A 15,691-nucleotide genomic window follows, 5' to 3' on the forward strand; every position below is an offset into this window, starting at 1 on the left:
TTGGACAACCCTGCTCTACCACCGAGCCGCTGCTGCCCACCATGACATTAAAAAGCTCCTTACCCACGCTGTCCGATGCGGATCACACGCAGGTCTTCCCCGTATTTGTTTTTGATCCATTTGATCCCCTGCAGCTGGGGGTCCACCATGAGGGGCCAGCGCTGGCAGGAAGTCAGAATGGTGGCGTTCTCTGTGGACATCCTGTCGGCAGGAAGACCCTCGTTCTGCCACGTGGCGATGTCGGCGTCGTCAGTCAGCATGGTCAGCGGGTCCAGGTCAGGGGTGACCGGGATGGGAACCTAAGGTATGATATAACAGGTTATATTTTGTTGTGCATCATCCCACCCCACCCCCGAGCTCACACACCACCCACCGTCAGCTGACTGAGATAAGGCCTCCAGGTGCTGTCCATGAGCTGGAGCCTGTACCGTTTGGTGAAGTATCCCAGGTAGGAGATGAAGGCGGTGATGAGGAGGACGTCCCCACACAGCGTCCTCTCCTGTTTCTTGAAGTTTTCCACAGCCTCTGCCCAGCGAACGTTCTCTGATGCCAGCCCACCCACCTGAGGACAGAGCAGGAGCACTGAAACATACATCTCTGCAGCACACTCCGCTGTGGGCAGACTGTAAAATCAAATCTAAATCAATCCATGGCGGCCATCATCGATGCACCAGTGCTTGAACATCAGGAAATCTCCGAACAACAATGACTTGCTACCTTTCAAGTCCTTTTTTATTAGGTTTTCATATCCTTTATAACCTCTCTGCTCGTGTACCAACACCTCGACTTTTTACTGCTGCAATGATCCAATTCCCCTCTGGGGATCAATAAAGTTCACCTTAATATCTTATCTCGTCTAAACTTGAGAGGCCGTGCACTTTGATACAGGCAGTAACTTCTCAGCACACATCACACAAACACCGTGCACTTCAGCAAGTTGGCTGCATTTGCATTGATATTTCGGATCGACTAGGAAATGAGCAGACCCTCTCGTCCTTTTGTTGCTCCCGTCAGGCCTTTTGGAAGCTTTCTTTGAATAATTTTAATTATCATACTAACACTGTCAACACTCATCTTTTGCTTTTGCAGCCGTCAGCAAGAGATTTACACACCGGCAGATGATGGTGGGATTTAAGTATATACATATATATATAAGTGTGTGTGTGTGTGTGTGTGTGTGATTGTAAATGCATGTTAGTGTGCACCCGAAGGAAGCGACAGCCAGCCAGACTAACAGACAGAATAAAAAAATAGTTGGCATGTTTATGAGTACATAAAGCTGCATTCTGTTTATTTGGGATTATATATGTACTTGGATTTACGGTGGATGCAGGTGGGATTATGCAGGATTGCAATTCCATGTTTTTTATTATTATATTATAAGTTATTTTGTCATTTCCTTCAAAATGATTTAAAAAAAATGTGCCTATGCGTGTATACGCACTAATTATTGTGCTGAGCCAGCCTACCTACGTCCTGTTTATACCCGAAATGGGCTGTAATTTACCTAGGGGGCGCTCTTGAGATGAGAATATTTCCATTTGAAACTAAAAAAAAGGCTATTTTAATTTAAATTTGGCAGCATTGATAACACAAAAAAAGATAAATGTCCTTTGGTCTTTCATACAGATAATTGATTTTGCCCCTAAAACACATATATTCTGCTACCGGATGCTGATTGGTCGGTTCAGACTAGAGTCCTGAGTCCAGATATCTAGCACACCTCTATGGATGAAGTTGTAGAATATGAGTCTCTTAAACTGGCCTATACAAGAGGACGGCGCCCTCCATGGCTCATTGCTTTTATTGGATATCACTTTAGCCATGTTGCAGGATTAATGCTGCTGACCATCTGTATCATCCTCTAGATAAAGACATGTCATTGGATTAGACACTGAACAGTGTGTTAATCAACAGGTTAGTGAATCATCTTAGTGAATGAGTGCTAAGGCTAGGCTAGAGTTTGGATTCAAGGAGGAGAGTCAGAGCGTAACCGTGGCGACTGTACCCAGGTGACAAAGAGGATGATAGGCAGCTGGAGCTACAAGGTAAGACATATTTTGTCAAACTACCATTGTTTTACACTCCTATTAAAACACAACCAAAGCCACACCTAAGAAGAAATTGGACACATCTGTGTCGAGGTGAAGCAAAGCGGCTTGTGGGACAGATGGAAAAACAAAGTGTGTCTGTGTGTGGAGCCGATGCAGTGCGTGACCCTGCTGTTGCCCTCCTTACCAGGCGGTTGGCCAGGGAAATGATGCGTGTGGTTGCTTCTGCTTCCTGTTGGCACTTGAGCTTCTCTGAGGTGGCTTTCTCAAACTTGGCTGTCAGTATGGCCAGGTTCTCATTAAGGAGCTGAAAGGACGGACACACACACACACAGAAAGAATTGGCACTTGTAATAATGCATAAAAAAAATCCTCAAAGACAGAGAACAAAGACGGCTGAAGAGAGACTTAGGACTGTGTGAAAAGTTGGGTAAAACTTCATCATCCCTTCTCTGCTATGGATTTATTTGGCATACGGAAGCAATTAGCACAAGGACAAACAGGATTAATTGGTGGAGAGGCACACAGGTTCAGTAGATTAGTTTGAGGATGGCTAATTCCCCTTGGCTCTGAACCCACTCTCCGCTCAAGCGATCTGAGCGAGGGCTGAAAAATGACAGCGAGAAGTCACGCTGGATCTTATTAACAGTCGTCAATCTGCGCTCTGCAGGTCATGATGTAAGCAACCGCTGCCGCCGCCGACTCCCCCTCCCCCTTCCCCCAAGCCCTGCAGCGCTCTGATGTGCTGAATGTCAAACGGCGCTGAGAAACAATTATTTACAGCTGCTTTTATCAATAAGGTTTTTAGGTTGATGGATTTGGTTTTAAATTAATGAACAGCAAAAGCCTTTAAAAGCACTTACACCAGCGTATTGTATTGATGCGATGCTGGTGGTGTATCATTACTGAGAGAGCTCATGTGTCAACTGTCACTCAGCTGTTGATAAAATAATTCATATCCTGAAGTTTCCCTTCAGCCTATAGCCTCGGCTCGTCTTTATTTTATTTCCGTAGCAACGCGTTCTATTTACGCTGCATTTCGTCAGGGTTTGATGGAGTCGCTGATCCATGCTGATGTCTCAGGACTCATCTTTAGTGAGTCATTTCTTCACTGTCTCTTTATGTGAAGACGTCGAAGTCATTGTGTGTGTGTTTTTCATCAAAGAAACCGAAAAAATAGGAACAAACCTTCAAAGAACACTAAAGCCCTTTCTCTAACGAAATGATAATACCATTTCAAATAACATATCCTCTGGATTTCAGATGTTGAAATCGACTTCTTCTCTTGTCAAACACTAAATCAGATTTTAATTTCCTGTATCTCTTATTGGCTTACGTTGATCTTGCTCTTGATGGCAGAAAGCTTATCCTGTGCAGAAGCCAGCTCGGCGTTGGCCTTGTTCAGAGCCTCGCGCTTGGGCTCCACCTCGCAGTAAACCTCGTAGAACTTGACGATGTTCAAAACCCAGGAGCAGAGACCCGCCGCCGCGTTGGACTTGGCGGCCACCAGTTCCGGCTGAAACTCTTTGTCCTGGAGAGAAAAAAAAAGAAAAAAGAAAAACAAGAGACCACATGAAGCCAGCAGGGAAGTCCCAGAAACTGCAGTTCCTCGAGTGGCCACCTTGTCTTCTATCTTTATATACAGTCTATACAAGCTGCTTTCTAACAGCCTGTTCAGGACATTATGAGTTCCAATTCAACCAAATTTAATACAAACTGTGTTTCTGCAAATTCACAAAAAGTCATTCATATGAACTCTTCCAGGAAAACTGAATTCCGGTGTCTAAATTTTGGCTTTATGTGCTGCACTGACACACCTACTATCCGCTCCACTGAACCTCATCATCAGGGCGGCTGTTAAATTTGCAACGCTTCATTGACTGGATGATTTTCTCTGGCTGTCATTCCAATGCTCACCAGCCATAAAACGTGTCATTGTAATCACGCCCCTGCTAAATTTATGACTCATTAGCTGAAGTTGCCGAGCGGCTGAGGCTAATTGAAGGTCTCACCTGAAGGTAAGGCTGGATGGCCTTCAGACAGGGCTCCGGGATGTTTTCCTTGTTGAAGTTTATCAAAGAGTCCAGGAACGAGTCCACCTTGGCCATCATCACCTTGGCCGCCTTCCAGCTGCGATCCTTCGGGACTTTGCCTCCGGGCGCCATCAGGACCATGACTGCCGCCGTGACGTTTGTCACCGCCGCCACTGGAGAGCCGAAGGACTTCAGCTCCGTCAAATTGTTCTGACGCAGAAAAAGACAGAAGAAGAAATAATGGATGAAAAATGAAAGAGTGGTGATTTTAATTGAGTCTGAGCAATGGCACATCTCTGTGGTCTTCTGAGAAAATGGAAAGGATTAGAATAAAGGGAGAAGAACCTGTGCTGACTTTGAGAAGACAACAGAGAATTCTAATTAGGGCATCTTTAGAGAGCTCTAAGCAGTGATTGAACTGTCTGTTCTGCTTGTTTGAACAGAGAGCACCTTTTAAACACAGAGGGTGTTTTTGAAAATCCCTTCAGGCTCTGCTCATAAACCTACACGGGATACAAGGATGAAGTGAAATGTCTGCAGAACACAGAGAAGACATTATTTCTGCAAAGACCCGGCTAAATCCTGTGATTCAATAATCTTTTCTACAGTTCAAGGCCTGTGTGGACATAACTTATTCTTCTGAAGCTGGGAAAACGAAATCAAACAAAGAAAGGAGGAAAAAAAAAGAACAAAACCGTGATAGAAAAGCATAGCGGAGCAGATCAATAAGTCGCAGCGAGGGATACGTGCGTAAGCTGACCTTATTTAGAGTGCCAAGGGCCTCCTGAGCGGCTATGAGAGCTGGCTCGGCCTTGGCTAAGTCGGCTTCACAGTCTCTCTGTTTGCCTCTGACCACCACAGCGATGGCCGCCACCTTTTGCTCCTCGTCGTCGGCGATCGCCTTCTCCTTGGACACCTTCTCCGTTTCTACCCCGACCACCTGGGGACAGCGCGCAGGATTTATGGCTGGGTTAATGGTGCGAGTTCAGACAGTGGCTTAGTAAACACAGCATGGATACACTGTAAAAAAACAAAAAACACTGCAGCATGCTGATGTTTCCTGATGTTTCCTGATCAGAGGTTTGATCACTGATCAGGAAATATCTGTGCATGATTCACAGTGATGGACACTGTTCCAGCAAGGACAAGTGGATGGTTAATTTTTGTTTTAACATCAGTTTTTTTTTTATAGTTTTGAGCACCACAAGTGAAATTTCATTCACCTCTATTATATCCAGGGTCACTGGAGAAATCTCACAGAGAGATAACGAATAAAAAAACCAGACTATCTGCTCAATGCGAGAGAATACTGTCTGTAATAATGTGCTTGCCTGGATCAGCTTGTCTGCGTCCTCATTCTTCTGCGTGAGTTCCACCTCTTGAGCAGCCAGCTTGGCCTTCAGGTCATCCACCTATCAGAGGACAAGGAAGGATGTGAATGTGAATAACTGAAACATCAGTCTGCCCTTAATTCAAAGCCAGGGTGCCCAGCTAGTGTTCAGCTCTGCAGCTCTGCAGCAGCATGCTGCAAAATAAAAGGCCTCCTTAGACTCTTTTAACCCTTTCACTACTATAATTACAACAGTTCGCCTTCTTTTTTCAATGATTCTGTCAGAAAATGTTCTTTGTATTAATTATTTGACCCGTTTTTTGACAGATGAAATATTACTTTTCAAGTTTTACATCAACTCTCCTACGCTCCACAAAACTCCCGCCCCTGGCACACACGCAATTTGGTCATTACCGTAATGAATGTAACAGCGATCAAAAGAGCCGTTTCTCAGCTTTCAGACTCCAAGGTAGTTTTAAACGCATGTCAATTTCTGTCACCGACAACAGCTCAGTTTTAGGAGGGTTAATAGGGTTTAAACTGGCATGATGACGGCTACATTCCACCCCAAATTACCACCATTAATTGTCCATTAGTCATGATATTTGTGCCTTTAACAGACTAATATGTGAGCTAAATATGCTAAAATATATGCTAAACATTCTGTAGTTCTGGCCGTCTGGTCTTACACCACTGACATCCATCTTTAAAATAATCTAAGACACATAGATCTGGGCTAAAGGCAGAGCCACAACCAGTATCAACAACAGATCCTAATGAAGCATCGCTATCATCTAATTGAATCTCTCTCACCCGCTATAGGAGAACTAATCATATATTTCTATTTGATGTCTCCCTCCTTGAATCTTATTACCAATACAACTGAGCTCAATGACAATTCACCTGAAACCTCAACATGTCGTGGTTTAGGAAAGTTAGAGGGGCCTAAACCTGCATGTGACCTTTAATCCAATACTAGGAAGGAATCTTAGCCTGTCCAAGCAGATAAAGAGGCAGAAAAAAGATGAATGGAGCAAAAAAAAAAATAAAGGCTTTAGGCTTTAGGAGCTGGTATCAGTGCACTCACACACACACACACACAATGCAAAGACCAAGAGAAATCCTACTGGTCGTAAAGAGAAATTAAAGCTGTTACAAACTCCTCATAACTCCCCGACAAATAGGGCTCTATATTACCCTCCGACTCCATCAAAATGTTGCACTGGGGAAATAAAAACAGACTGTTTTTCATGCTTGTCTTTCAGCTAATTAACAAACAGGAAATCAGGCCGGAGGGAAGACGGCCCTTTCGGGTTGTGACGATCCCGAGCAAAAAAAAGATTCAGTCGAACGTTAGACGAGCACCGAGTGAGCCATCAACATGATGAACAGGCAGGGAGGGAGGGAGGGGGGGAGACAGGAGCATGGGGGGGGAGGAACCAGGGAGAACTAATTGGTGGAAGACATGGGTGATATTCAATACATCTGAGCCGCTTGTGTGTTTATCTACTGCAGGAAAAAAAGCACGTCTCTCTGCTCCTGTCTGTCTTTATAAAAACAGCCCACTCTCATTCACTGCTGCTGGAAATGTAAATTAGAACAACTGTTTCTGGAGGCAAGGTAGGACTTGACACCAAAAGCAAGAGAGACGATCCCCATGCATCCACATGTGTGTGTGTGTGTGTGTGTGTGTGTGTGTGTGCGTGCGCCATGGCTTATGGACTTAAAGCGTTCGTTTAAATTCAAACAGAGTTCGGCTTACATCGCCGTGGTGACTAAGTACAGCTTCATTCATGCAACAAAGAGACATCTGGCTGTGCGTGTGTGTGCGTGTGTGTGTGTGTGGGGGGGGGTATCGAATGTTTCCACTTAGAAGGGAAGTTCTTTCCCCCCGATGCAAGTGAGAGATGAGATTAAAGCAATTACATGTAACACCTCCACTCTGAGCTCAGAACTGCAGCCACGGCTGCTGCTGTGATTACTCCTATATTACTACGGGCACTTTTCACACTACTGTAGCTATGCCTGCCTGTGTGTTCTGTTATTGGGGCACTGATTAACCACAGTAATCAATTTCTTTTCATTACATGACCAAGGCCCCGTTCACACTGGAGAAAGTCCATCCAGCTAGAGTAGGATTGAATCCAGATTTAAGCTGGATACGTTCAGACCTATTTTCAAATCTGGCTATCACACACACGTGTGTCCACGCTCAATCCAGCTTAACCCGGCTTGTCTGATGTCCTCCAAACCACCAGGTGGCGCCTCTTTTTGTCCCGTGTCGCTCGTTCTTTCATTTGTTTTCCGGTTCAAAAAGCAGTTTATTCTTTTGTAGCCCTGTAGAAAATAAACTCGGGGCAAAGCTGTCGTAGTTCGACTGTTGTTTACATGCGGCTTTTGTACGCGACCTGGACACTGTCCCCGTGAACCGGAAGTATCACATCGCTAGCTGGATTCACTAGCCGGATTTGAGTTCAGACCTGAGCCACATTTGAGCTAATCCAAGAGGCTCGAGATCTATTCGGATATATCCGAATTTGCGTTGTTCAGACTCAGAAAAAAAACTATCCGGACATATCCGGATACGGCGCGAATCCTGCTGTAGCCGGATGGATTTCCCCAGTGTGAACGGGGGCACCCAGTAAAGGATGCATGTGTGTGCTCTCTCCTATTGGTCAACATCACTGGAAGTTGCTAAGGAACAGGAAACATTAGCACAAAGCTACCTCTGCTACAAATTGCTGCCTCCTATCAGTTTTACAGATGTTATCGTGACTCTACGAAAGCCATCACATCCACTTGTTATGTATTCAGCCACGCCCCTACAGGCCATAAAGGAACAACACCTTTTAACTTGAGTGTCTTATTTACCTTGAGTTGACTGTGTCACCCTGTTCAAACACATTGACCTGTATTAGTACTACTTAAACTACTAAGACACCTATTGTTACTAATATAACTACTGCAGCACACACACACACCTCACTGCTCAGAACTAAAGCAACCGACAGGAGGACACTACCTCCACAAAACTGAAGAGGAAAAAAAAATCATGCAACTAATGTGTTCTCAGGGGAGCAGATGACTCATAGACGTATACAGCATCTCTTACAGCCACACACACACACAGATTCCTTGCTTTAACCCTCCTGGTCCTTGTTTATCATGACCACAGCAGCCCCTGGTGAGCTTCTCTTGCACAGAGTGTTAAATAACAGTACTTATAATAGGGCAGCCATCAGTGTGAATGCACTAACAAACACAGGATGCATTAATGGTGGCTTGCTGCTGTAAGGGCTGTGCTCTCTAATTACAAGGCTCCTCAATTACCATACAAACCCTATATATGTGTGTGTGTGTGTGTGTCTCCCTGTGTGTGCTGGCTTCTTCCTACAGTAAATGGGCGATGGGAAACAAAAACAGAGGACATTCTGTGGCTCTCAGCACTGACGTCTGTTGTGTGTACGGGCTGTTTATGCATGTGTGATTCGGTGCGGGTGGCAGTGTGTGGGCCTGTTTATGCAAAGCAGCAGAGATGGTATGTAACAGTGCAATTATATATATGTATATATATATATGTGTGTGTGTGTGTGTGTAATAGGCCCACTATAATTAGAGCTGCTGCTTCACACACAGACTTTGCATTATTCATACAGCTCTCCTCTGCAAAGGTGTGGAGATGGTAAACATTTGAACAAATGGATCCAGGTGTAGATATTAAAGAGGGAAACATTCCATGATGCAAATACTTAATAACCAGACGGGTTTCTGTTTCTGCTCTGCACATCACTTCATACATCCTGAGGAAGTAGCACGCAGCAGCGTGCAGCTGCAGCTACGACTTCACTGTGAGCATTATTAGCTGTCTATTAGCACAGTTTCTTATTTACTGCACCTAGCTCTATGAAACACCAGCAGATCCACGGCAGCTCCAGCCCTCCTCTCTCCTGCTCTCCAGCCTTCTCCACCACCAGCAGGGCAAGAAGCCGGGGGCCTCTCCTCCTGCACTTTCCCCCCTCTTTTGATGAGGATATCACTATCACTATCAGCACAAGGCCTCAACCACTCTTATGGCGTTACTTTTAGCCATAATGCTGCTCTCATCACCCCTACGTAACTCAACTGCTAATGGATTTTTGGGAAATATACAGATTTTTTTTTTAATATTGATGCCCTTTCTCCCAAATGATCAGTCTACCTGCATGCTGCATGTGTGGCTGACACATGACGTAGCAAACACTCAGTCAAAGTGAACAGATCAGGGAATTACTTGAAAACTAGAAAAGGGCATTTCCTGAAGAAAATGCAAGTTTGATTGCTGCAGCTGAAGCGTTGCTTTGAACGCTGATGTGAAGGATTGATCTGAATTGCTGGAGAATCAGAGCAATTCAGAGCTTTGAGAGCCTGGCGTGCGGAAACGATTCGGAATAAGAAAATTCTGAATAAGTTTGATAGAGCAGCATCTAATGAGCGTTTTAAGACAAAAATGGAGTCTGTAGCTTGAAATTTGTAGGAGGAGATACATTTGGCAGATGACCCTTGTTGAAGGGCTCTCTCATAGACTCCCATGTTAAAAATGACGCCAAAATTGCTTAATATTTTAAAAATTATAATTTTTTGAAAAAAACTTGAAGTTGACCTGGAATGTCCTCTGTGAGATGAACATTTTGATAGTTGAATGGCTGAAATTGGTCAATGTATGCTGAAGATACGCTGCACCAAAAAAACATACGGAAGAAGAAGAAGAAAGAGGGTGAAGAACAATAGTTTGATTGTTGCCTAGCAACGGCAATCAAACTAATGACATGTTTATAGGGGGGGCTAATAATTTTGTCTCCAACTGTATTTAGCCAATATCTGATACTAATCTCAGGATCAGTGCATCCATACTAGCTACCTCACTGACCCGCAGATGGGACGCTAACGCACTTTATATGCTTCAGATTCACACGCACACTGGGAGCGACTGCTTTGCCGCCTAAAAGTAAAAAATAGTTTCTCGACTACGACTAACAAGATCTTCTTCTACATGTGCTGCAGACAGTGCTGAGTGGAGTTGATGTGATGACACCACAGCATCTGTTTCTGCACAACATCCAGTAAAAACGTATCATTGTTGTCAGTAAAATAGGAAGCCTCATCCATCCATCAACAACTCACTCAACACTGGGACACCTTGGCTCCAACCGCAGTTTAACCTTTAAATCACCTGATTGGTGGATAAACAGTTGCATAATCCTGCAACACAAATTGTCCAAAACTCATTAACACCTGTCATCATATGAGAGATTAGAATAAGCCACAGTCAGACGCCAGCAAGGCTGCTTTCCTGCTGTGCAAATCAAATAGGAGTATTTAAAAATAAAACTGATAAAAAAGGTAAAAGGAATGTAGAAATGTAACAAACAGTGCAGAGGTAGTGCTGCAGTTTAATGCAAACAAAATCAGTCAGTCAAGACAGAGATTGTGTTCTCAGGCTTCTGCAGACGGAATACTAAATGGAGTGTTATAAAAATGCAGCACAAAAATGACTTCTTGACTTTAACCAAGACTGTGTAACAGCTAAAAGGCCTAACCCAGCAAATCCTGCAGGCCCTCTGAGCAGCCTGATGAAATCTGGAGCCAGCTTATGTAAAGTCTTATATGTAATTAAAGAGACTCTGACACACATTGTCAAGGAAAAACTCACAAGTGCACAGAAGCTACGATCAGGATGATGTGGGAGCATCTGGTCTTTGTCAGTGATTCTACACACAGCTAGAGATGAGCTGCAGCCTGAGCATCAAGGCATAAAAAAAAAAAAAAACAGGCAGGCGTGTGGTATTGTTTAGAGATGAAATGGAAATAATGAGCTCTATATTCCAAACATGATGTCAACTAATAGATGAGCAGCTGACACGATGATTGTTGGCTGTAGTCTCTGTTGTGTGTATTCTCATGGCTCTGTTCAGGTTCAATGTGCAGTCTCCACTTCCGTTACACTGGGTTTAGAAGATGCGGTTAGGAGGCTGGCTGCCTGACAACAAACACACAGCTGGCCAAAGTTGCCGGATTGTTTATTTATGTGTTTACTTCACTTTTTGAGACCATTTGCAGTCTGAGAAAAGTTTTTAGGAGTTGTTAAAGCAGAGGTAAAGCAAAGGTGACGAGCCGCAGTTGCAGACCTGATTTGGCCTTCTTACCAACACTGTCAGCAGTTAGAGCTACAATTAATGATGGTGAGCAGCCCCATTACCACAATTTGTGTCAAATTGTCAAGCCCTCCCCGAGTACAACTTAATCAAGACTTAATACACAGAAACGCGCACAATCTTTAATAACTCACCATGCTATGATAGATAGATAGATAGATAGATAGATAGATAGATAGATAGATAGATAGATAGAATTGCTGGAGAATCAGAGCAATTCAGAGCTTTATATGCCTCTGTGTGTCAGCCTGTCACCATGGTAACAGCAGAGGAGACCTCAAAAACCACTCCAACTTTGAGAGCCTGGCGCGCGGAAACGATTCCGAATTAGAAAATTCTGAATACAGGTTTGATAGAGCAGCATCTAATGAGCGTTTTAAGACTAACATGGAGTCTGTAGCTTGAAATTTGTAGGAGGAGATACATTTGGCAGATGACCCTCGTTGAAGGGCTCTCTCATAGACTCCCATGTTAAAAATGACACCGAAATTGCTTAATATTTGAAAAATTATAATTTAAAAAAATGGAATGTCCTCTGTGAGATGAACATTTTGATAGTTGAATGGCTGAAATCAATCAGTCAATGTATGCTGAAGATAGGCTGCGCCAAAAAACATACAGAAGAAGAAGAAGGAGGGCGAAGAACAAGAGTTTGATTGTTGCCTAGCAGCAATCAAACTAAATATACAATTATTTGTGACAAAATGTGTGTGAAAAGGAGGAGGGAGGCCGCCTTCCTGCTTTTGCATGTGCACAAATGTAAAACCTATGGTTCAGAACAGACCATTTATCATCTCCTCTGTTTACAGCTCTGTAAACAGAGCTTGGATGGAGGCGAGCTGCAGAAAGTTAGACTGAAGCAGATGAACAAAGAGAAACGCATGAACTGAGATGCCCTGTGATGAAGACACTGGAGGATGGGTACCTGAGCCGAGGTGCTGTTGAGCTTCTGCAGGCCATTCTCCAGCCGCTCCATCTTGCCGGTGAGCTCTTTGCTCTTCTGGCCCAGCAGGCTGCGGTACAGGTTGATCTGCTCCAGGAAAGACTTGGGCGTGGTGTAGTTGTAGCGCCGCTCGTTCGTCAGGTACTCTTTGGACATTTGATTGACACTCGTGTGCACGTAAGCCATGAACTTACTGACTGACTCCTTCACTTGGAGCTGCAGGAATGACAAGAATCACAGAGAGTAACAGAGCTGGTTACTTCACATTAAAAGCAGATGACTGTGCAGATTTAGCTGCAGAGCAATATTTCCTGAGGCGCAGGCTCGGGAATTTAATTCTCGGCGCCTCCGGTCTGCTCCTGAAATTAATATCACATTGGTTGTGTCACGGTGGCTGACATTCGAAATTATATTTTCAGAGTGTGAACATCATTTTTGTGGGTGGCTTCATCCCTGTGTGTATATATTAAGTATGAGCCTTTCTCACATCAATATTCTCCACCTCCTGGAGGAACCTGAAGCTGACCGACTCCAGCGCCACCTGCGGCCACTCGTGGAACCAGTCGATGGCCGTGCAGTTGACCACCGCGGGGAACTTCCTGCCGCGAACCCTCAGTTTATTCCCCACTGGAGAGAAGCACAGAGCGACCTGCAACACATGGACACAGCAAGGTGAAGGAGGACTGAGTGCAAAGTCAAGACACAGGAGATCACAGTTATTTTCCTCTCTGCATGGGGACGAAGAGTCAGGCTGAGAAAACAAAGGGAAGGCTGCTCCTGCTCCGATTAGCACTTCTTCTTGGTCAAGACGGGGGAACGGAGAGCTGTGAATTAATTATCTGCAGCTACATCATTAAGCAAATAAAGCCTGCAGCAAGCGTGTGAATGAAAGCATTGTGTTGAGCTGTGGGCTTCGTCAGACTGATTTTCACTGCTGGAGACCAACAGCTGGCTCGTTGGGAGGCTCAGCCAGATGCTCGGTACCATTAGTGAGGAAACAAACACACAGAAGGCACACCCAAAGACACCGTCCTTGACTATCAACTTCAGAGAAACAAAAGCGGCCCGCACTCCCTGACAGGTCTGACATTTACACACTTCAGGCAGACATCATGTGTAATGGTAAAAAGGGTCAAACCAGTGGATTCAACCCTTGTTTTAAAGCTGCTGACCCAACAACAACAACAACAACATCAAGTCTGCTTGTGACTTCTTCTAGAGAGCTACTTTCATTTATTTTGAACTCCATTACAAAGAACACAGCTGTGACACTTCCTGACTGAAGTCCAAAGAAATAAGGAAGTGCCAAAAAAACTGCAGCTCCTCCTGAGGCTGGCTTCAAACACGAGTCAGTTCCAAGTAGCAACCTTCAGGGCTGAGAAATGAAGCCAAGCAGAAGTGCAGTTCACCCCTGCAGCCTCTAGGGGCTCAGTTCTTATAGACTACCATGTTAAAATGTAAAACTTTACAGCAGAAATAAACATGATTAGACAAGATTATGCATAATTATGATGGACAGGTGCTGTCCGCCTGCCTGCCTTTAGCTCCACCCTTGCTCCACTTCTTTGCCTGTATTTGGAGTCTAGGTGGACTGTGATGCCAACATGGCACTGGAGCCTCCAACAGAGACTCGAAACCTACTGGTGACATCACCAGAAGCTACATAGATAGTTATATATTGAGAAAACAGGGGAGGACTGTACTCCCTCAGCTCCACTCATGCAGGGTTTTTGAGCTTTGTGGTGCCATCGTCTGACTCTCGCACAGGTTAACTTTAGCGTCAAGTTTACGTGACGTCACTGCAACTAGCCACCAAGGATAAAAAGCAGGCAGCCGCCTCCTAGCTGCATTCATCAAAGATGTTCATCATGTTGCCATCATGATGATGGAGACACAATGAGGAGTACTGCAGCACAAAGGGAAGTCATCTTTCACTGTTTTCTCACATCTTATAGAGTGCAATTATCCAGCCAGTGTATCCATGAACTGCCAAACTAATCCAAAGAATTTCAATAACACTCCAGGAGCAGAGCCTTCTCTAATGCTGCACCATGTCATCATTCCATATCATGTCATTTCATGGCACACCTGGAAAAAAAAAGCATCTTCTGCTCCGAGTTGTGACAGTAATCATGAAATAATGCTGTTACATTCTGGCTAAGTTTGCTCGACAAACAGCATTACATGCAGAGACACACTCGCAGCTAATTCCATGCAAACATTGTGAATGAGATTAGCCAGCATTTTCTAGAAAGGCAGACAGACGATTCTGAGACAGAGAACCACATAGTTAGGAATAAGGCCGTGCCCGTGGGAATGTCTGCCTTATTTATCCACTCCCCAACTAGAGGAGGTTAGTGCTGGGAGGTGGTGGTGCACTGTAATAACGACAGGATAAGCAACCCTGTGGAATCTCTCCCTCCCCAGAGGGAACAAAGCGGCTACACGTTGGTGAAATTATCTGCAACTAAACGCCGGCTTTTCTGCTCACGCTGGTGATTTATAACGACGTCCACAGCCGCCTCCCAATGTATTCAAGTTCATCTGCAAGTGTCAGGCAAGAAAATTGTCTGGGGAGAAGCTTCATCATAAAGTCAGATGTTTATCCAAGTAAGATTTTTTTGTATTTCGGAATGGTAAATGAGAGTGTGAGGCGGCATGCTATTGCTATATTAAGAGAGGATGGAGATCAACTACAGACAAAGATTAATGGCAAACTTTCCTCCCTGGTGAGAAGCACTGAGAGCAGCCCATCCTGGATGATTACCTAATGAAATTCACAGTAAGAAAGAACACGCAGCTCTTTGTCCTGTAGCTGTCTGACTATCTACGCGCTTCACCTTGAGCTGTCTGCGAACGCGGTCGATGAAGAACTTCCAGCAGTTTTCCCGCGTATCCATCAATCCTGAGCTGCGGACCTCTGACCTCATGCTGCCGATGACGCTCTCCACCTCGTCGTCTGGGAACAGGTCGGGAATCTCTCCTGGAATTTAATAAAAAAAAAAAAAAACAATCACATTACAGCAGAGCTCGCAGGCGGCGCCGCTCCGCTGCGTGTTTTAAAGTTGTGTGACGACTCTGGAGAAGTTTCTTATCTTGTTAGAATCTGAGCTGACACCGAGCGCCGACACTCTTATATCAAA

The 15,691-nt window shown here is 44.6% G+C and overlaps 1 protein-coding gene across 2 annotated transcripts in view; it reads right to left on the minus strand.

Annotated features, from left to right (window-relative positions):
- The window catches only part of dnah9 (dynein, axonemal, heavy chain 9), a 111,461-nt gene that overhangs the window by 35,510 nt on the left and 60,260 nt on the right, over positions 1 to 15,691 (minus strand). For both annotated transcript variants that reach the window (XM_028408172.1, XM_028408171.1), the window contains 10 exons: positions 15,389 to 15,531; positions 13,036 to 13,197; positions 12,531 to 12,764; positions 5,416 to 5,496; positions 4,845 to 5,024; positions 4,064 to 4,294; positions 3,388 to 3,582; positions 2,239 to 2,358; positions 374 to 562; positions 64 to 299 (listed from right to left, as the gene is read on the minus strand). In XM_028408172.1, the coding sequence (XP_028263973.1) occupies positions 64 to 299; positions 374 to 562; positions 2,239 to 2,358; positions 3,388 to 3,582; positions 4,064 to 4,294; positions 4,845 to 5,024; positions 5,416 to 5,496; positions 12,531 to 12,764; positions 13,036 to 13,197; positions 15,389 to 15,531 (1,771 nt within the window). The remainder of the gene's footprint in view (positions 1 to 63; positions 300 to 373; positions 563 to 2,238; positions 2,359 to 3,387; positions 3,583 to 4,063; positions 4,295 to 4,844; positions 5,025 to 5,415; positions 5,497 to 12,530; positions 12,765 to 13,035; positions 13,198 to 15,388; positions 15,532 to 15,691) is intronic.

This window comes from Parambassis ranga, chromosome 6 (genome assembly GCF_900634625.1).
Source record: "Parambassis ranga chromosome 6, fParRan2.1, whole genome shotgun sequence".
Taxonomy (NCBI): domain Eukaryota; kingdom Metazoa; phylum Chordata; class Actinopteri; family Ambassidae; genus Parambassis; species Parambassis ranga.